At 53.8% G+C, this 20,717-nt stretch overlaps 1 protein-coding gene across 4 annotated transcripts in view; it reads left to right on the forward strand.

Annotated features, from left to right (window-relative positions):
- DENND1A (DENN domain containing 1A) overlaps window positions 1–19,821 on the forward strand; it is a gene marked incomplete at both ends in the record, with an annotated part of 539,637 nt that extends 519,816 nt beyond the window's left edge. For 2 of the 4 annotated variants that reach the window (XM_079705783.1, XM_079705782.1), the window contains 4 exons: window positions 296–384; window positions 14,405–14,533; window positions 17,299–17,554; window positions 18,631–19,821. In XM_079705783.1, coding sequence (XP_079561909.1) covers window positions 296–384; window positions 14,405–14,533; window positions 17,299–17,554; window positions 18,631–19,821 — 1,665 coding nt within the window. The remainder of the gene's footprint in view (window positions 1–295; window positions 385–14,404; window positions 14,534–17,298; window positions 17,555–18,630) is intronic. The other 2 variants (XM_079705784.1, XM_079705785.1) reach the window with 1 other exon arrangement.
- Between the last annotated feature and the right edge of the window lie 896 nt (window positions 19,822–20,717).

The following is a 20,717-nucleotide window of genomic DNA, read 5'->3' on the forward strand; positions in this document are numbered from 1 at the left end:
CTGAACCCTCGCGGCAGCCCTGAGAGGAGGCAGGTGGTACCACCCCCGACCTGCAGATGAGGACACCCAGCCCTTCAGAAGAGCCTTTCCCCTATGAGTAGGCCACAGAATTCCAGTTCACGGGTCGGCTGCAAATTCAACGGCCGTGTCTCCATGATAAGCAGAGCCTTTGAACCTATGCTGTGAAAATTCCTCAGCGTTTGTTTTAGGGCCACTTATCTGCATCTTGAGAATGTTCCTGTATGGCTTTTCCAACTGAGCCCTTCTTGGGGATTTCCCCCTGTGCCCATTCTAGGTGCGCCCTCCCCGGCCACACGTCATTAAGAGGCCGAAGAGCAACATCGCGGTGGAAGGCCGGAGGACGTCCGTCCCGAGCCCCGAACAGTGAGTACCCTGTTCTCCCCTCCCCTGTGTCTGCAGGAGCCCAGCGGGGCCAGCGCTTTGTGGAGACCATGTGGCAGTCCCGGCCTTTGAAAGGCTTCCCTGGAGCCCCGAGCGGGTATTTCACAAAGAGGTCAGTCGGGGAACACGGCTTGATCTTCAGTGTCAGTTCTGCTGGCAGTTGTCACAGCAGCAGGAGGCCCCAGAGGCCAGGGAGCTGGGCACCCGGGCTGGGTTTTTAGTGGTGACACCCAAGGGGTACTCAGACAAGCTCGGATAAAGATTCTAGACCTCTTCTTATGCTGAAGATAGCTGGTCAGAAAAAGAGAGTTAGGAACCTGGTCGAGGAGGCAACCTATTTAACGAGGGCCACCACCTTCCTAGGCCTGGGCTGCTTCAGGTCTCCAGAGCTCAGATTTATACACAGGACTATCCTCATCCACTGCCCCTCCCCCACCAGTACCTTTGCTCACCTGTGCCTTAGCATTTATTTTATTATGACTTTGCTTTCTTACCACACCTTGGGCCCAGAGCTCCATGGGACAGGTGCTGGGTTTTATGCCCAGTACCAAGCATAGGACCCGGCTTAGAATCACTTGCTGGGTAGACACTGGGTAGATGAGGGGAATAACGAGGCAGGTGGACAAGCAGTGGCCAGAGGCTGAGCTGTCTGAATGTGGGAGGCTTAAAGCTGCTCACGGCCCCGACTTCAGAGCTATCTGGAGAAGGTAGCACTGCTTCCATCAGAGGAATGCAGTGCTTCCCTCCGTCCCCAAGGCACACAGCCGCTGGTTTCTGCCCAGAGAGCTCAGCAGCTACACACTGGCTTCCAGTGATGCCTTGAAAAAGTGCATGAAACCATCTTGGTCTGGGGTTGTTGGGGGAACCAAAAAAAAATTGCCCCTGGGACCCTGAGGTCCCTTGGGTGAAGAGGGGAATGCTCCTCGTGTCTGCCTTATTTTCAGAAAAGTTCTCAGGGAAGGAAGTTAAGGGAGACGGGAAACGGCACGTCCTAGCCAGAAAAGGAGCCAAAAGGAAGAAATAATTCCCAAATGTCAGGCTGTGGCCTAGCTCGGGTTGCCGTCCACTTCAGCTCTTCCAGGATTCTCTGGTTTATAGGATGGTATCACTTGAGACTATCATGTTGTTACAGAACCAGCCTACCTAGGCAGCCCTCAAAACTGTGTGTGTCTGCGTGTCTGTGTGTCTTGGGAGATGCTTGGTGATGCAGAATTTGGAAGTAGGACTCCAGAAGTTGGGTGTAGGTTTAACTTTTGCTGTGCACAATAGGACGGTGGGAATCTTGAGGACTCTTTCCCTGCCATGGATTATGATTGCCCCCTTGTGGAGAAAATGCTGCACGTCTTCAGAGTGCCTCAGACCCCAAAGACTTCTCCTTAGGGGAATGAAATTAGTCACTTTTCTTTAGAGCCATCTCTTTAAAACTGGACTAAACATTTTAGACACTGTACTGGGATACAGGGCCATGGTACTGTAGATATTGAAATGCAAATCCAGAATATCCTTGCTTTGCACCAAAAACACCCTGGACCAACAACACTTCCCATTCTACAGAAAAACATTACACATTTTGTGGCCGGGTTCCCGATTAGAGCTCGGACTTCATCACCACGTTTATTTACACTGTTGCTTTTCCAGCCCAGTGATAGGGGATTGCTTCGTCCGTATATGCAAAGAGCCAGTGTCTGGTAACCCCATCATTTTGGAGATTACCAAAACTATGTCAGTACCACTTTTTGTGTGGGGTTTTGTTTTGGGGGGGGTTCTTTTTGCAGTATACCTTGTTTTAGATTTCTTTTTGGGAAACATTTGGGATTGAAATGAACCAGTGGGAGCAGCGGTGGCTAGTTTAGTGGGTTGGCAAACTGGCAGTGATAGAAAACAAATGACAGGTTCTCTGTGATCATACGTAACAGTGACCCGGGTCCACCAGGAGACAGGGAGGTATGTTTTAGAACATCATTCCGAGAGTTTCTGTTCACATATTTTTAATGTGATGGGGGGGCTGCGGGGGGCCGGCAGAGCTGTCCTCCCATAATGCCAGTGACATTTCTGGTGCAACCCGGGTGTTTTCCTGCGTCTCTTCCCATGCTGCCTTCTCCCCCCCCGCCGACCCCCCGTTGTGCTCCTCCACTTCCAAATGCCATGTCACAACAGCACTTGGATGTGTTTTTCTCAACTGTCATCAGCTCCAGCTGGCAAGACCAACTTCTTGAAACACAGGAAGCATCCAGCGGAAAATATTTTAATAAAACAGACTCCTCATAAAATATTGTTTTGGGGAGGAAGAAACCAGCCCCACCAATCTGTCAGCATTGTGTCGGGAGACACAAGAAGACAAGCTGGCGGGCAGGAGCCACATCCTAATGGGCCTTTGTTGCTGGTGGTTCAGTGTTGGGCACACGGACTCGGTGCCTGGCCCTTTAATCTGGCCTGGATTTTCTTGAATCACAGATCTTTGTCTCCACTGGGAATATCAAAGTGCATCGGAAACTTAGAGGATTTGGGCGGCAGAAAGAGACACAGGATCTTTGAAGTTGAGGGAAGGATTCAGTCCTCCCGACTTCTTGCCCCAAGTCTCACTTCCAAAGAAGCACATTAAGTAATTAACTTTGTGGACAGCAAAACGGAGCTGATTAAGAATTAGACAGTCTCCACGGCCTCCTGCAGCAGCTCAGCATCTGGAGTTCGTCGAGGCCCAGTAGCGTCGCCAGCAGCTCTAAGGCCACTCCATCCACTGAGGTCCGTTTTTTGCTTTCTAGCTCACGTCCATTCTTGCATCCATTCATTCAGCAAATATCTTCAAAAACCCGCTAGGTGTGAGCTTCTTAGGACTTTTAAAGGAGGCCCCAAAGGGAATCCCAGTGCCGACTTCTTTTGACTTGCATTTTCCCAGAAAGAAATTTTTCCCATGTCAAATTTTCTTCCCCAGTGGAAGGTAGGTGTCCTAGCCCCTCAAAACCATGTGATAGCAATTGGAAGAACAATTTACAAAGACTTCTGGGGAAAACATTCCCTCTGTTTTTCTGTTAACATTAGCTAATTAATATTCAGTGACTACTTCTCCTCAAGAAGTATTAGCTACTTACATTATTATTCAGAACAGGGCTGATGGTATGCCCCAAGGATCCCCTAGGGTAAGAATTGGGGTTAGGAGGAATCAGACAGCTCGGGCTGTGGGTCAGAAGCCAGTTGGCAGTTAGTACAGTGGAGCACCTCATGTGTTCTAGGTCCTCTTAAGCGTCCCTTCCACAGAACAGGAACGCTGGCTCAGAAAATGTATTGACCAGTGTTCCAGGGTCATCCAGTTAGAAGGCGGCATGGCCAGGACTCCAAATGCTGCTCAATTTCATTCTCTCCATTGCACTCTGCTGTCCATGGGGGTCCATTGTTCTCCTGGCTTTGCCCAGAGAGACAGCTTTGTGTCCTGAGATGACTTGCCCCGCACACCACCTTCCTCTCTGGGGAAGGTTCCCTGGGGTTGGGAACCAGAGCTGTTCAGTCCTCTTCCTGCCAAGGAGGTGGTGTTCCCTGGTGCCTGTGTGTTCCTATCAGGGGAAGGAAAGAGAAGTAACATTTACTGAACATCGCTTAAGATCATGAAGGGTAGGTGGTAGCTTTACCATTTAACAGATGGGGAAACTGAGGCTCAGAGAGAGGCTTTCCATAACTTGCCCAAGGTCTCAGCACTGGAAAGTGGGGAGGGCCTGGCCCTTTCTTCTTCAGCATCCAGGCTTTTTGTTAAGAACCTAATTATGACTATGTGCTACTCGTGAGTGGTGAGGACGATGGCGGCTGCAGCGGGCACGGTGAGGTCACAGCTCCCCACCTGTTAAACGTGGGCTTCGGTTATTTCAGCGGGAGCGTGCATGGCTGCCAGGCCCCAGCATATCTTCCCTTCGGCTTGTTAGATATAGGGCAATTTCCCATCGAATGTGAGACTTTGAAAGAGCCGACAGCAAGCCCTAAAAGGCAGTGCTGTGCTAAGTACTGCCCGCCCCTCAGAACCACACACAGCGAGCAGACAGAGGCCAAAGGCAGGGGGAGGGGGGTGACCTACTGGTCCCCAGGTGCCTCTCTCTTTCACTCTTTCACTGCCGTGAGAGTTGGGAGGGAGACAGTCACAAGCAGCCTCCACCTTCTTTAATCTTCGCAATAACCCAGAAGGGTAGGGCTGTCTTCCAAGTCCTAATGGTGACGGGGCTTGTGCTCATTGTGGATCTGAGACGTGCCCAGTCCCAGCCAGCTGCAGAGCCCAAGTTCTTTCAATGCACACCTTGTCCTCTAAAGGTGGCACACAGAACACCCTCCAGTCACCCGTGTCTTGACTGGCTGCAGGCTGGTTATTTGGAGTTCCATTGTACTAAGTGAGAATGGTCCAGATTCAGCCGTCAGGGGCCCATAAGCCACTGCCCTGTCACCTCCCTGGCCAGATCCATGCAAAAACATGCTCTTTTCCAGTAATTTTGTTTGTTTTTAAAAATAACCTAATAGCCTTATAGGCAGGCTAGAAGTTAGGGAGAAGAGACAAGTTCATTCTGAATCCCACTACTTCAGCTCAACTCTGTACTAGAATTTCTGCAGATTCCTGTCCAGTCTTTTTTCTAGATATATTTTGCAGAGCTTCCTTGCAATATCCCATAGTACAGACTTGCCTCATGTCCTTGTAAGCCCCGTTGGTGGTGACCACGGAAGATCTCACTGCGTGTATGTGTGTGGTCTGCCTGACCACACTCCTCTTATGGGATTTGTAGATTGTTCCAGGTTTTCACAAATGTGAAAAATGCCAAAGTGAATGTCCTTGTTCTCCAAGCTTTTTCTTGTTTTATATCATTGTAAGAACAACTACCATTAACTGAGCACTTTACGTATGTTGTTTCATTAAATCCTCACAAGAACTCTGGGGGCGGGGGTAGGTATCATTAGCTCTATTTTATAGAAGTAGCTGCCACTCTGAGAGGTGGTCACCGCCCTTGGTCACACAACTAGTTAGTGGCAGAGCTGAGCTTCAAACGTCTCTAACGCCAAAGCCCAACCCTTAACCAGTCTTATAGGCAGATTTCTGCTCCGTGTTACTAAATAACTTTCTGAAAGAATTGTACCACTTCACACTCCCATCAGAACTGTGGACTCCCTGGGAATCTGGCTCTGGGAGACCCAGAGGAACATGTGGCTGGCATTAGAAATCCTTCTGGCCAAGGAGAACTTCTGCAGGTTGCGCTGCCTGGGCAGGCTGTGTGTGCACCAAACGGCCAGCCGACACTTCTCAGGAATTGGAGAATCTGCTCATCTGAATTGCACTGCGTGACCCCAGCACCCAAAGCCCCAGAAGATTAAAATAAGATCAGAAGAAGCTGCCAGAAGCATTTAGTGGGAGCTCTGCCCAGAGACCAGGTCTCAGAACACTTTGCAGTTGTACCTCTTCATGCTGGTTGCACACATGTGCTGGCAGGAGATGACATGCTGCTCCACCCCCACTTCCCCAGCCCCAGCCTCCTCGAGACCTGGGTTCAGCACAGCCCCCTGGCTGAGGGTCACAGCCGGACCCCTCTCCCTCCTGCACAGACCCAGAGCTGCTTGAGGGTGGGGGCCTGGTGCACAGGCCCGGCTGGGCATCCGCAGATCTGGGCAGCATCCTGGCCCATCAGCTGCCAGTCTGAGACCATGGGCAAGTCTCTTTGCCTTCCTTTTCTTTTTTAACGCAATGCCCGTTAACATCTCAAAGAACACAATTTGGGAAACTGCCCACAGGAGCCACACTAGCATCCTCAGCAGCAGTGAGTGCTGCGGCCTCACCAATCTGACACTCCCCCCAACACCTCCCCCACGAGCTGCACGCTCCCTCCTCCCAAGGTCACCATGCCTGGGACCTCTGGTATAGCCGTGACCTGCCATGTTGTACGTCAACCGCACGCACCCACACACACTTGCACACCCCGGTAGCCTATGAGCAGGGCAGGGTTGTGTGACCTTCAGCTTTGACTCTTCAAGTCCCCGACCAGAGCCTGGCCCAGCTCTGCTCAGGGATATTTACTGAATGAGTGAACAAAGGAACCACTGAGGGCAGCTTACAGCCCAGCGTCCTGGAGATGGGGGAGGGTATCAGTTAACAACCGCAAGGATGGAAAGAGCACCTACTATGAGCCAGGTGTGATCAGGACGTGAATCTGAAGCTACCAGCACCTGCCCAGCCTGGACCTCTAAGAGCCAGAGACTGTGATCAGCCCCGGGAGCAAATCTCCAAGATGCCAGCTGGACCCTGAGCCCCAGGGGGTAGGGGCAGCTGTCTGGGCACTACCCCCTGGCAAGCGGCCAGGACACCAAGCAGAAGGGCGCAGACCCAGTTAGCAAGGTGAGAGGCTCCTGACCTGACTCGGGGCCCCTCCTCTCTCCAACTGTGGGGTTTGGGCCCCAGAGACAAAGCCAAGCCAGAGGCCAGGCACGGAGCCTGAGCTCAGACTGGAAAAGCGGGAGCTGCCGCAGAGCCTCCGGGGATGTGCGACAGCCCAGGAAAACCCAGGACGCCCTCGTCACCACCACTTCTGCCCGCTGCTTGGAAGGAGGGACTCTCCCAGGAGCTGTCACAGTAGGGCGAGTTAGTTCCAGCTGAAAAGCCAAGCCTTTAGGAAGCCCTCAGAAGAGGTGCCCCATCCTCAAGGTGTCACTGAGCTCCTTCTCCTCCGAAAGGCTTCGCCACCCCAACAAGCACCCTCCCCGTTCCAGATTTCACGTCACCATTTCCCAAGTGCCTGTTTCAGGCCCGGTCCTTCGATGTATGTCATCTTGGTGAACCTCCCCTGCTCCCCAAAAGTCTTCAGAGTGAAGGCACTGTTAGCCCATTCAGCCACGGGGAAACCAAGGCTCTGACAGGTGCCGTGACCTGCCCTGGGTCCAGCACAGATGCCAGGGTCTGCTGGGTCCCACGTCCATGTCCACTGCTTTCTCACCAGCCGCCCCCCACCAGCTGCTGCCACGGTCCCTAGAAAAGACTTGGGCTCTCAGCAGGCAGAGACTGTCCTCGGGGCGAGGGGCAGTTGTTCCTCACAATCTACACAATTGCTCTTCCAGGTAGGGCAGGCGCCCCCAAGGTGTCCCCTTCCCCGTCTTCCCTCCAGCAAAGGGCATGAAGGGTGGGAAAGTGAAGCCGGAGCTCTGCGCCTACGTGAGTGTCCACCCAGCACCTGGGAAAGGCTTCTCAGCCTGCTGGGCGTGGGTGTGGACAGGGGAAGTCGGCACTAGTGATCTCTGTGGAAGGAAGGAAGGAAGGAAGGAAGGAAGGAAGATAGACAGACGGACAGAGACGGGTTGATAAATAAATGGATGGATGAACAAAGGTTGCAAAGACAAAGGGCACCACCAATCCAAGAGATGGAGATCAGGGCAGCTGAGCCCCCCATCATCCCCTGACCTCGCACATGGCCTTCAGCCCTCACGCTGCAGGGAGGCCCTCCTCCAGCTGGTGCCTGCCAACCCTGCCTGCCTCTTCTCTTGAAACCCCACCCCAGCCTCAAGCCCCTGTGCCCCCTCCTCCACAGAGACACCTCCGGGCCATTGTGCGGCCTCTACTGGACTCAGATTAAAAGCCTCATGTCACCTCCCAAATGGAGGCTTGTCCAGCAGCCCCTGAGCCAGGCACGCCCACCACTGCACTGTGGCCGAGCAAGTCCCTAACAGGGTGGGCAGGACCTGGCCTCATACTCGCCCGTCCCCTCTGGACCAGTCCATGTGACAGGAAGACGCCTTCTCATTGGTGGTCACGACTCATTACAGCAGTGAGTCTCTCATTACTGTTCTGAAGTAGATACTCACATACTGCTGAGTACAAAGATCCCATGTCCAACAGCTTCCCGTATCTGTCATCAGCCCTTCCTCCCTGGGAACAGTCCCAGCCTGGCCCCAGGCCACACAGGGAATAGCTCCAGTGCAAGTTCTGGAGCGTCCCCCGTGGGTCCTGCACCAAGCTTGTTTCCCCCAGAGACCCCTCTGACTTGCTTCAGAGGCTTTTTCTCTGTTTTTAACCCGTGCACGTGCTAAGGTGTGCTCTAGAGTGTCGGCCCTGTGTAATGGTGCTGGAGGTGAGGCATGGCGGCGTCTCTAGGCGGGGGGCACTCTCAGATCATTCTGATGTGCTGTGACATGCCCAGCTGGGGACCGGTGACTTTGACCGGGAACGTCTTTGAAAGCAGGGGCCACCCTATTTGTCCTTGAACACCTAGGGGAGACTCTGCTCAGGGTGAAGAGGCCCAGAATTTATTTGTTGGCAGGTGAGTGTGGCATCTGGGTAGTAACTGAACATGCGCTGGGCACTGTGCAAAGCCCTTTACGAATATTTTCATTCAACTTTTGTGGTAAGACACACTGGAGGGCTATATAATCCCCATTTTGCAGCTAAGAAACTGAGGTTCAGGGAGGTACAATGACTTTCCTGAGGTTGTCTGGCTGGCACGTGGGGACTGGTGGAAGGCTGGACAGACGGGCCTCGTCCAGGGGCCTGTCCCTGCCTGTCAGCCCCACAGGAGCCTCGTAATCAAGGAATGCCAGAGCGGCCAAGACATTTAAAAGTAAAGATCCTTTGTGCAGGAGTGAAATGATCCTTTAAAAAATGATCACCAGCTCCCCTCGTTACCTCTGGAGACCAAGTCCTTGCTGACTTTTTCCCCTTCTTTATCTCAAGTACATTTAAATGTCAATTAAATTTGAAATATCTACATTTGTCAGCATTTCATTTTGGGCCAGCGTGACGTGCTGCTGATTTGTCCACGCGATGTGACACATGAAAAAAACTCTCGAGATGCAGATCTTCCTCATTAAAAAATAAGCCTGTGCGATCCCGGCACGGCAGAGAGCCACAGAGCACGTCCCCGCTTCCTGACGCCGTGTCTCTGACATGGTATTTAAAAAGGAACAGCCGCGCCTGTCACCACTGTCACACACGCGCGCTAGCCGGCGACACGTTAAACCAAACATTAGAAAGGGTTCGGGGAGTCATCTGCATGGGAACTCCGTGCCGAGATGAGGTGGGCAGAGGCGGAAGCCGCCGTGGGAGGTGATGGGGTCTGAACGTGATGGACAGCGGGCCTTTCTTTCTCGCTGAGTCTCCGGCAGTCCTTGCTGGGTAGCCAAGTTCGCCATGACCTGCCTTTTCACAGACAGCTCTTTGTGTATAATAAAATCCAGGCAAGTGGTGGGTGGCAGACTGCAGGGTAGTAGCTGAATTGGGTTAATGAGGGAAGAGGTACGCGCTTTTCTTTCTTCATATTCTGCCTTAAGTAATAAAAAATTTAAACCTGGACATATTCGACGGTTCATCCTTTATCTCTGACAAATATCTGACTGTATGTTTCATGGGAGAACATGAGCAGCTGAATTTAAATAAGTTTATTTTGAAATCTCACCTTTTATCAAAAGCGGAAGGGGAAACACCCTACCCCTTATTTCACCGTTTCAGGTCCACAGAACTGAAGAGGCAGGATCGCAGAGTGGTCCAGAGTTAGGCATATCTGGATTCCGTGCTCTACCCTTAACTTCTGTGTGACACTGGGCAAGTGACTCCCCCTCTCTGAGCCTTGGCTGCTTTATCTGAAAAATGAGGATGTGATGAGTAATTAATCAGAAACTGTACGGACAGCGTTTAGCCCAACACTTGTAAATACTGCAAGTGTCATCATCCTTATCCATGTGGTCCAAAGCCTGGACCTGAAGAAACTCTGATCAAACCACATGGCAGAGTTCTCATCTGGGTGTTCCGTCACTCTTCAGAGACAGATGGTGTATCCAGGAGACACCCTGGACCTCTTCTTGAAGTCAAGACTGCCCGACCAGCCTGGCCTGGCCAGAAGAGCTGGCTGGAGAGGAAAATGGTGAACTGTAAAGTGAGGCTCCCTGTCTCCCCCCACCACACCCCCAAGCGCCCTCCGTGATCTCACGTGTGGGAGGCACTGGATTTTGAAAGTGACGGGAGGTGCAGCAGCCTGAGCTGAGCCTGAGCACAAAGGCTCTTTGCTCTTGTGTGAATCCAGACATTCCTAGCATTCAGCTAACGTGCCAAGCTGTGCTCTCTGCTTACTTGTCAAAGCCAGAGGAGGGGGCTGTGCTTGAATGGGTGTTGGAAAGGCGTTCAAGATGGATTTGAGGGCCACCCAGAGCCTCTTTCAATTTGACCCAAGCAGAGGTGTGGGTCCCCCTCATACACATCTACCTCCAGCCCAGAGGACAGGAACGAGAGGGCCCTGGACTGGAATCCCTGCTCATCACTTCCTGGCTGGGTGGCTTGGTCATACCTCTCCTCTTCACACCTCTCCTCTTCATGAAGTGTTCAGCTAGGACTGGGTCTGCTCACTACAAGCATGCGGGAGGTGCCTCTCGGTTGGGTGCATGGATGAACAGACGGACAGGTGGATGGATGGACTAATGGCAGTCTCATCCTCTGTAAAATCTGTACAGCGACGCCTCTCTGCTTCTTGCTGGGGAGAGAGATAGAAATAACCTATGTAAAGCCCGTGGCACAGTGCCTACTTGTGGATATTATTTTAAGCATTTTTCTGAGACTCTCACCTGCCCCAATATACCTAACACGCTCACCCCCAAACGTGGTCCCGTTCTACAGGTCTATATTCTTTTTCATGTTCTTTTCCATTATGGTTTATTACAAGATATTAAATATAGTTCCCTGTGCTGTACAGTAGGACCTTGTTGTTTATCTGTTTTATATGTAGTCGTTTGTATCTGCTGATCCCAAACTCCTGATTTATACCCCCCCTTCCCCTTTGGTAACCATAAGTTTTTCTATGTCTGTGAGTCTGTTTCTGTTTTGTAAGTAAGTTCATTTGTATCATATTTTAGGTTCCACGTATAAGTGATATCATGTGATATTTGTCTTTCTCTGTCTGATTTACTTCACTTAGTACGATAATCTCTAGGTCCATCCATGTTGCTGCAAATGGCATTATTTCATTCCTTCGTATAGCTGAGTAATATTCCATTGTATATATGTATCACATCTTCTTTATCCATTCATTTATCGATGGACATTTAGGTTGCTTCCATGTCTTGGGCTATTGTGAATAGTGCTGCTATGAACATTGGGGTGCATGTGTCCTTTCACATTAGAGTTTTCTCTGGATATATGCCCAGGAGTGGGATTGCAGGATCACATGACAACTCTAGTTTTTTAAGGAACCTCCATAACATTCTCCATAATGGCTGCACCAATTTACATTCCCACCAACAGTGTAGGAGGGTTCCCTTTTCTCCACACCAGAGAGGGGACCCTCTTATACTGCAGCCACGAGCTGAGAAAAGGGGCATGTGCCTGGCGGGGATCCAGAAGAGGGGTGAAGCGGGTGTGTACGGGGCCTAGTCTCTCCAGTACGCTGGCTTCCGCTCATTCCCTTAGCAAACTTTCCTCTGCACTAACGCTGTGCCATGGGTGGGGAGAGAAAGAAGAATGTGCCAGGGCCCCTGCCCTTGAGGACCTCCACTCAGAAATAGAATTGCAAGAGGTTCAACTGTATTAACGAAGTGCTAAACCACACAGCCCAAGGAGAAGCCAGCTCTGTCTAGGGAGAAAACTCTGCTGGGAGCTCCAGGAAAGCTTTGTAGAGTGCGGTTTGAGCTGAGTCTTGCAGGCCAAGGGCAATCAGTGCACCAGGCAAAGACAAGGGCAGGTGGCAGGAGGTGGCAGGGAAGGAACGCAGCGGTGGGCAGGGCCAGGCGCAAAGCACGGTGTCTTCCCTTCTTGGAGCTTGGACTTGGCGTCCCTCACCCCACCCACCCAGTGTGTTCCATGAGCTCCCCAGAATGCAGCCTGAGGCAGGGTGCCTGCCCCCCTGCTCGGGAGGACAGTCCAGTTGCTGGCGAGTGAGAGCAGGTCCCCCAAACTTTTAAAACAGACGAGTAAGTCATTCCAGACACACCTAAACATTAGTATTGCTGACATTTTGCCCACCGCATGAAATCGCAGTTCAGAGCAGCGGGTTTGCAGGTGTGAAGCGGGAGAGTGATGAGGTCAGGGCTGTGATTCAGAACAGGATTCCAGTGGCCATGTGGAAAGTGGCCCTCCTGCTGGGCCTTGTTTTATGTCCCAGTGGATGAGGCAGGAACTGAGCAGCCTAGCCCCTGTGCTGGCCAGGGCACATTTCTGCAGGTCAGACCTTCCCACCGTCTCTCCTGAGTTCAGAGGAGAATGAGCCTCCTAGGCCACGCTTCCACCAGTCCAGGACAGGCTGAGATGCGTCTTGTCCCTGACACCCAGCAAGGCAGCCTGGGAGAGGAGAGGAGCACTGTGACCTCCCTGTGCAGCCCCGGGCAAGTGGCTTCCCCTCTCTGAGCCTCAACCTCCCCTTCAGTAAGAGGACAAAAGTCTTTGGCTGGCTAACTTCCAGGGACAATGCGAGGAAATGAAGGGTTCAGGTGTGACAGTGCTGGGGAACTCACAGCCCTGGGCGCCAGCTTTGGTTCCACTTTCAAAAGGGCAGCATATATTTGGGTAACAACTGGCTTATGACTGGTGATGGTGGATCATAGCAGCAGCCGATCACAATCCACTCTCCCAATCCCCCCAGGGATAGTTGCTGTCCCTCACTTACCCTCCGGCCCTGGTTCCCATGCACTTTTTTGGACATGTTTCCTCTTCCTGAAATGAAACCGGAAAGGAATTGCGTCATATAAGGCAAAGAAAGGAGACTGCTCTGGCTGAGGGTGGAGGGGAGAGGAGATAGCCCCCCATCAGGTACCCCTGCGTCTCCTACCCCACCCACCTCCCCAAAGTTCACCATTGCCCCTGGGATCCTCGGTGTGCGTCCAGCCCGCTGTACAGGGCAGAGGTGTGGGCTGCCTGCTCCCCAGCCACGTGCCGGAGCAGCAGCCATGGAGCCGGGATTTGAACCAAGGGCTGCGGGGTCCAGCTCCCGTCTCCCGAGCACACACCTCTCACGGGCCCTGGTCAGTGTATAATTCATAAAAGCCGGCGTGGAGTTTCTCTGGGCTGTGTATGTGTTTGTGTTTATAGAGGTAGAGCTCACAGGTGGCTGACAAGGGAGATGTATTTTTTATAACAATGAATATTTAATTTCCACATCACAGATGAAAAAGACTCTCTGAAGAGGCATCTGAGGGAGACTCCAGAGAGCGGCCGCTAATCAGAAAAGGGCCTTCTCGCGAGTCCTCTTCCACATGGCTCACTTTCTTCTTTAGCTTTTTTATTTTTTATTTTTTCCTGATTATTGAAGTAGATATGCACATTGGAGAAAATGGAGAAGACACAAAAATAAAATTTGGCAGAGGGGAAAAAATCCATAATCCACTAGCTTTTTAAATTTATTTATTTATTTTTTCGGGGGGGCTGCTTTGGGTCTTCGTTGCTGTGCGTGGGCTTTCCCTGGTTGCGGCGAGCGGGGGCTACTCTTCGTTGTGGTGCATGGGCTTCTCACTGCAGTGGCTTCTCCAATGCAGGGGACATGGGTCCCCTAGCTTTTGTGGACATTTAGACACATACCTTTCCAGTCTTTTTTCTGTGCATTTTTCCATAAGCAGATGAGAGAGAATGCAGTATAACTGCAAGTCTGCATCCTGACTTGTAGATTTTTCTTTATATACATTATAGTTAATGGGAGGATACTCTTCAGCCAACCATACCATAATTCACCTCACCAGATTCCTACTGCGGAAATTTAGGTTGTCTCATGTTCTATAAACATAGCAGTAATGAACATCTTTGTGCATAATTTGTTGCTACATTGGAGTTATCTAAATGCAAGTGGAATCACAAGGTCATAGATGCATTTAAGGCTCTTGACACAGGTGGCAAACCCACAGTTTCTTTTCTGTTTGGGACCAGCTTCCTCACTGTGGGGCCCGTCGGGCCTTCTCCAGGCAGCCTCCTCCCCGGCCGGCAGAGGGAGGCCAGGGTCAGGTGCTGAGCCTCAGGCCTCCTTCCCACCCCGCCACGTGGAGTCCCGAGGTGCCTCCTAACTGTTTTCTCTCTTGTCTTCCTCCGCCCCAGCCTCGTAAAGCCCTTGCGACACTATGCTGTCTTCCTCTCCGAAGACTCCTCTGACGATGAATGCCAGCGGGAAGAGGGCCCGAGCTCTGGCTTCACCGAAAGCTTTTTCTTCTCCGCTCCCTTTGAATGGTCTCTCCTTCCTTCTTCCATTTCCCTGAGCTCGGCTTGGTGACTCTCCAGGGCCACTTGGAGGGCTGGGGGTGGCCAGCTTGCGCTTGTGTGTGGGGAGGGGGTCTGGGGCTGCTGCCTTACGGTGCCAGCTTGCAGGACGGACGCCCCCTCTGTGCGCCTCCTCTCAGGGTGTCATTCTGCCAGCCCCATGGGGGCTGTAACCATGGGGTGAGGTGACAAGAGTGACTGGGCTCTAGAGGTGTGAGACAGGAGCATGGGTCTCATTCCTTTGGGGAAAATGCCCTTGACTGTTAATGGAATTGGTGGCTGCGGTTTCAGCTACAGTTGGCCTGGTTGTTGCTGCCCGAGTCTTCCTTTATCTCAGCACATCTTGGAAAGCCATGGAGATGGAGCGTCAGATTTTAAGTTTTCAAACAACGTTACCGATGAGGAATGTATATATTAATGCTGGCATATCCAAAGGTTTTACTGACCTGCCTGACTTTAAGATAATTTTTATCCTTATTATTTATAGCCTAAGCCTTCTTCTAATTACAAATTGCAATAAAGAAAGAAAGAGAAAAAGAAGGTTCACCACGATCCAGCCACCCTTGGAATTGGGCTTTGGTGGCTGCCCTTTCTTTGCCAATTCTTGCCTCTCCATGCACAGGCTTTTCAGAGCTGGGATTGAGCAAAGGGACAGCTTTGGTTTTGTGTGTATTTGTTTGCATGGTGTTTTTAATGGAAGCCTCTAGGGGAAGGGAACTGCCCACTGCTGAACACACACAGCAACCCTTCGGGGAGTAAACCGTTACAGCCAGATTATAGAAGGACTCTTCCCCTACCTTCCCCCTCCCAGCCCCCTTCACCATCTCCCCGCTCCCAGTCCCTCCCCCGAGGCTGGGCCTGTGAGTTCCTTAGGGCACCTGATAAACCCAACAGCTCTGTTCCTGTCACTGCCCCCACCGCCAGGGGAGGAGGGTTCTGGCCCTTTCTGCCACCAGCTCACCTGTGACCACGGGCAAGTCAGTCTCCTCCTGATGTCCTCACCTAGAGCAGTGGCCTAAGCCAGTGTTGCCCAAGCTTGGAATGCCACCTGGTCTGTACAGTGAATCTTACTCTTTAAAACTAGAAGAGAAGCCTTGTCCTAAGCAATAATATTCATGATATCGTAGGCTTAATATATGTTATTTCTATTATTAATTAAAGTAAAGATAGCATCACTGGAATAAGAAATGTTCATCCATGTATCAACTTAAAATCACCTTGCAGGTAAAGGCACCCACACAGGTAATGTCCAAGGACTCTCCCACCACGGAGTCCAGCAGGTCACGTTCTTTTTAAATTAACTGATGCCTTAATTATTTAAAATAATGCTCACTTCCTGAGCCATGATCTATGAAAAGCATAGGCTTTTGTGTGTGCTTAAAAGGGAAGTGGCCATCTTAACTCAAAGCAAAATGGGTTCCTTCTAAAGAACTCTACTTCCTTAACTACGAAGCACACTGGCTTTTCTTAATCTCCTTCACTGTGTTCAAACTTGGTTAAAGGAGCTTGGTCAGATGGCTTAGCCAGAACAAGTGAGGGACTTTAGAAGTCTCTCATACTTGGCTTCCATTTCCACCTCTTGCCAGGTGCTGTGTGACATACGTTCCATTACTTAGCCTCTCTGAGCTTCAGTTTCCTCATCTATAAAGTGGGGGGTGTGAGTCCTATTTCATAGGCTGCCTGTGTTGCGTCAGGGAGTTAGTACAGTCTGATGCAGTCCTTGCCAAGAGTCAGGGCTGTTAGTTGAGCCCCTTCCCTCTGCCGACTGTCCCCTGCCCAGGTTCATGCAAGTGGGGCTCCAGGACCAGCAGGTGGCACCCTTCCCCCACTTTACCAGAGCCGTGGGCAGTTTCTGCCTGACCCAGGAGCCAGAGCCTCATGGTTGAAGGAGGTGGGATGCTGCTCTGGCCCGGGCTCCACTAGAGGTCTGGGCACCATTCTCCAGGTACCCCGGGGCTCAGGCTTGTGAGAAAGGATAGCAAGAGGCACCCTGTGTCACCTGCACCTGGGTTGGCTGCAAGGTTTTGGTGCATGAATGCTGTTAACAGCCTCAGCATGCCTGCTGGGCACCAGGCACTGTATTTGCTCATGTAGTCTCCACCACCAGCTGCAAGGGAGTGCACTCTGGAATGGGGGAGCATCTGAGGCTGAGAGAGGTTAAGTGACTTGCCCAAGGTCCCACAGGCAGAGAGGGCACCAGGGCTGGAACCGAGGTCTGCACAGGCTGAGGCCCAGATGGTTCCCCACTGAGGATCCTGGGGTGCACTGGGCAGCTCCCTGGGGAGAGTTCTCCCAGCTCAGTTCCCACGAGCTGTTCCCAGGATCTGCTGCAGGGGTGGGAGTGCAGACAGTGGGCTCAGGATTGAGTCTTCCTGCCTGTTCCCTCTCCAGACGTGTCCTGTTCCTCACGCCTTGTGTGAATGGCGTGTGAGCCCACTAGCCAGTTCTACGGTGGGTCCTGTGGTTTGGAGAAAACTAAGTGGGCCCCCCAGTGCAAGCTAGAGCCAAAGCAACTTGCCCAAGGTCCCTGAGCGAACAGAAGCCACGTTCAGTCCAGGTCTGTCAGAGTGCCGCTGCCCAGACGCCTATACACTCTCAGGGACCCAGGACAGCTCTCCTCTCCCAAGGCTCCCGGGTGTGCTCCCTGAGGCCTGGAAGTTCTCAGGGTGAGGGCTGCTTGCTCCTCCCGGGGAGGCTCTGAGTAGGAGAATCCAGCCTGCTCTGCCTCCTCCCAGGCCGCAGCCGTATCGGACACTCAAGGAGTCAGACAGCGCGGGAGACGAGGCAGAGAGCCCTGAACAGCGAGCGCGGGAGCCCGTGGCCCCCACCCCAGCTCCGCCCGACCGGGCTGCCAGCATCGACCTCCTGGAGGATGTCTTCAGCAGCCTCGACATGGAGGTCCCACTGCAGCCGCTGGGCCAGGCCAAAAGCTTGGAGGACCTTCGGCCCCCCAAAGACCTGAGGGAGCAGCCAGGGACCTTTGACTATCAGGTATGCTGGGGGGGCGGGGGCGGTGCCGGCTGGGGGCACTTTCTGCACATGAGGTAGATTTCCCCATGTGACTGTAAAAGACACCAAGGGAGAAACAGCGACTTTTCTGAGGTCCTCAGCCAACACTCAGAGTCACTCTGACTGCAAATCCTGCCAGGCCGGCCAATGGCCAGACCCCCCCTCACAGGGATCACTGGAGAAGATGCTGGAGCCTGATGGAATCTGCCCCCCCACTTCTGTTTATGCATCAGAGGTGGGCAGGGCTATGACCCCTGGTGGAACTGGGATTAATTATCCCAACCCCACCAAGGCTCCTTGGAGAGCCTGTGAATCAAAGTTCCTGGGCTCTGGATATTAGCGTGTGACCCTGATCTTCCTTGTGACTTTCAGTCAGGCACACCTCCTCTCTGTGCCTCGGTTTCCTCACTTGTGACTGGGGGCTGCTGACTCTGCTGTCCTTGGGTCACAGTGTGGAATTCACAAAGCTCCCACGTATCTGATGATTCACGCTTGCCCCTCTGCAGGGAATTGCTATTCCCAGGCTGTCCACGAGGGAGCTCAGGCCAGGAAAAGGGATGTGACACCCAGGTCGTGGGCCCTATAGGTGGCAGAGCTGGGACTTGAGCCCAGCCCTCCTATTTCCTTCCCAGCCAGTGTGCCTTCACCCAGGCCCCGAGCCTCACTTGTCCTCTTGGGCTAATGGGTGGTTGAAAGTGCCCGCACGCTTTGAAAAGTAAAATGGACCACCCCAGTAGAGGGTCAGTAGGTGGAGTTCTTTTCCTAAAACTACTTGGCAGCGCTGGTGTGCAAAGACAGCTTTCTCTGGAGGCCCTTTGTGCCACCCAGTGAGAGAATCCCGGCCTCGAGTGCAGACAGACCTGGGCTTGCTTTCTGCCGCTGACCTGGGCCGAGCCCCCAACTGCTCTGGGTCCCAGGGGCTAGTCAGCTACACTCCCTGGACCACAGTCCCAGTGTCCACCTGGCACACAGGAGGGCGGAGGGGGAGGGGCACGTGCTGCCTGCCAGTCTGTCCCAGGTCAGCCTGTGGTCATTGCCTCCCTCGTTCCCTCTAACAGAGGCTGGACCTGGGCAGGAGTGAGAGGAGCCGTGGGATGCCAGGAGTCTTGAAGCTCGCCCACCCACACAACAAGCTCTGGAGCCTGGGCCAGGATGACATGGCCGTCCCCAGCAAGCCTCCTGCCACCTCCCCCGAGAGGCCCTCGGCCCTGCTTGGGAAATCCCCGGCCCTGCCCAGCAGGCTCCAGAACCGGGACGGCATCCTGAACCCCACCGACAAGGAGGAGGCGCCCACCCCGACTCTGGGCAGCATCACCATCCCCCGGCCCCAGGGCAGGAAGACCCCGGAGCTGGGCATCGTGCCCCCGCCCCCCACTGCCCGCCCGGCCAAGCTCCAGGCTGCCGGCACTGCCCTCGGCGACTTCTCCTCAGAGCGGCTGCAGGCGGAGTGGGAAAGGCGGGCTGCCCTGGGCTCAGCCGCGATCCCTGCGCTCCAACCCAGTGCTGCCCCCCAAGACCCCACCGAACTGCTCCAGCCACTCAGCCTGGCCCCGGGGGCTGCGGGCACAGACAGTGATGCCCTGCTGGCCCTCCTGGACCCACTTAGCACAGCCTGGTCAGGCAGTACCCTTTCACCAGGTCCTACAGCCCCAAATGTAGCCACCCCATTTACTCCCCAGTTTAGCTTCCCCCCCATGGGGACCCCCACCCCATTTCCACAGCCATCACTCAACCCCTTTGTCCCATCTGTGCCAGCGACACTGCCTGCCATGCCCCTGGTCTCCACACCAGCTGGGCCTTTTGGGGCCCCTCCTGCTTCCCTGGGGCCCGCTTTTGCCCCCAGCCTCCTGCTGTCCAGTTCTGGCTTCTGTGCCCCACAGAGATCTCAGCCCAATCTGTCTGCCCTCTCCATGCCCAACCTCTTTGGCCAGATGCCCATGGGTGCCCACTCCCTGCAGCCCCTGGGTCCCCCAGCAGTCGCCCCTTCAAGGATCCGAACATTGCCCCTGGCCCGCTCAAGTGCCCGGGCTGCCGAGGCCAAGCAAGGGCTGGCGCTAAGGCCTGGGGACGCCCCGCTCCTTCCTTCCAGAGCCCCCCAGGGCCTGGCGCCAGCACTGCAGCCATCTGCTCCACGAGAGGCCAGAGACCCCTTTGAGGATTTGTTACGGAAAACCAGGCAAGATGTGAGCCCGGCCCCAGCCCCCGGCTCAGTGGAGCAGCTCAGGAAGCAGTGGGAGACCTTCGAGTGAGCGGGCGCTGAGTGCTGGGGGCGAGCTGAGGCCCGGCTGTCCGCCGCGGCAGCTCTGCGGCTGGCCGGCCCTGCTCCCCTGCTGCTCTGTTTCTGTTCAGGTTCTGCTGGTGGGAAGGGTTGGGAGCCCTCTCTGCTGCCCCTCCTCCTCTCCCCACTGCCCGTCTCTGGGGAATGGCACCAGTTCCAGCCTGGGAATCAACCCAGCTCCTGGGCACCTGTCCCGCCCTGCCACCACCCCTCCCCTGCACCCCTGATTGGGTTTTGCACTAGAGAGGTCATCTGGGCCGATGATTGCCCCAGGCCCCATCCTACCCAGCTTCCCTCTGGAAACCGCCCACCAGGAGCCCCACGCCTCCTCAGGATGTGTCCTCCTGAGCCCTGTTCTCCTGCCCCAACTGCAGCCCAGCCCTGCACACCCCACCTTGATGGGCGCAGGCGTTGGCAGTACCCTCGGCATGAGCTCATCTGCACGAGGCGCACATGGTTTGGAGTTTGCAGTAAGGAACCCCCTCCCGGGCTGGAGGAGCCACCTGGCCAGGCCTTTCCAAACCCTCTCTAGCAATATGCACACTCGTTCTTTCCTGAGTCTTCACCCCAACCCCCAAACTTCCATTTTCCTGGCTTGGTAGGGATTTGGGGGCTGAGGCATCCTTGAAATCCCTCCCGGTAGCCAGACCAAGCCCCAGACAGCCCTGCGTGGGGCCCGGGAGCACCAGCAACTCTGATCTGTAGACGACAAAATGGCAACAGGTAAATCTGAGAGCACCAGGAGGAGTCAGGCTGCCGCCCGGCACTCTCCCTCTGGTCCCCACAGGTTCTCCTGGTCTTGAGTTACTGTCAAGCGGGACTCGGCCTCTTGCTGAGTGGGTCTAAGGGGGCAGAGCTGAGGAGCAG

The sequence above is a fragment of the Hyperoodon ampullatus genome (assembly GCF_949752795.1).
Source record: "Hyperoodon ampullatus genome assembly, chromosome: 6".
Lineage (NCBI taxonomy): Eukaryota > Metazoa > Chordata > Mammalia > Artiodactyla > Ziphiidae > Hyperoodon > Hyperoodon ampullatus.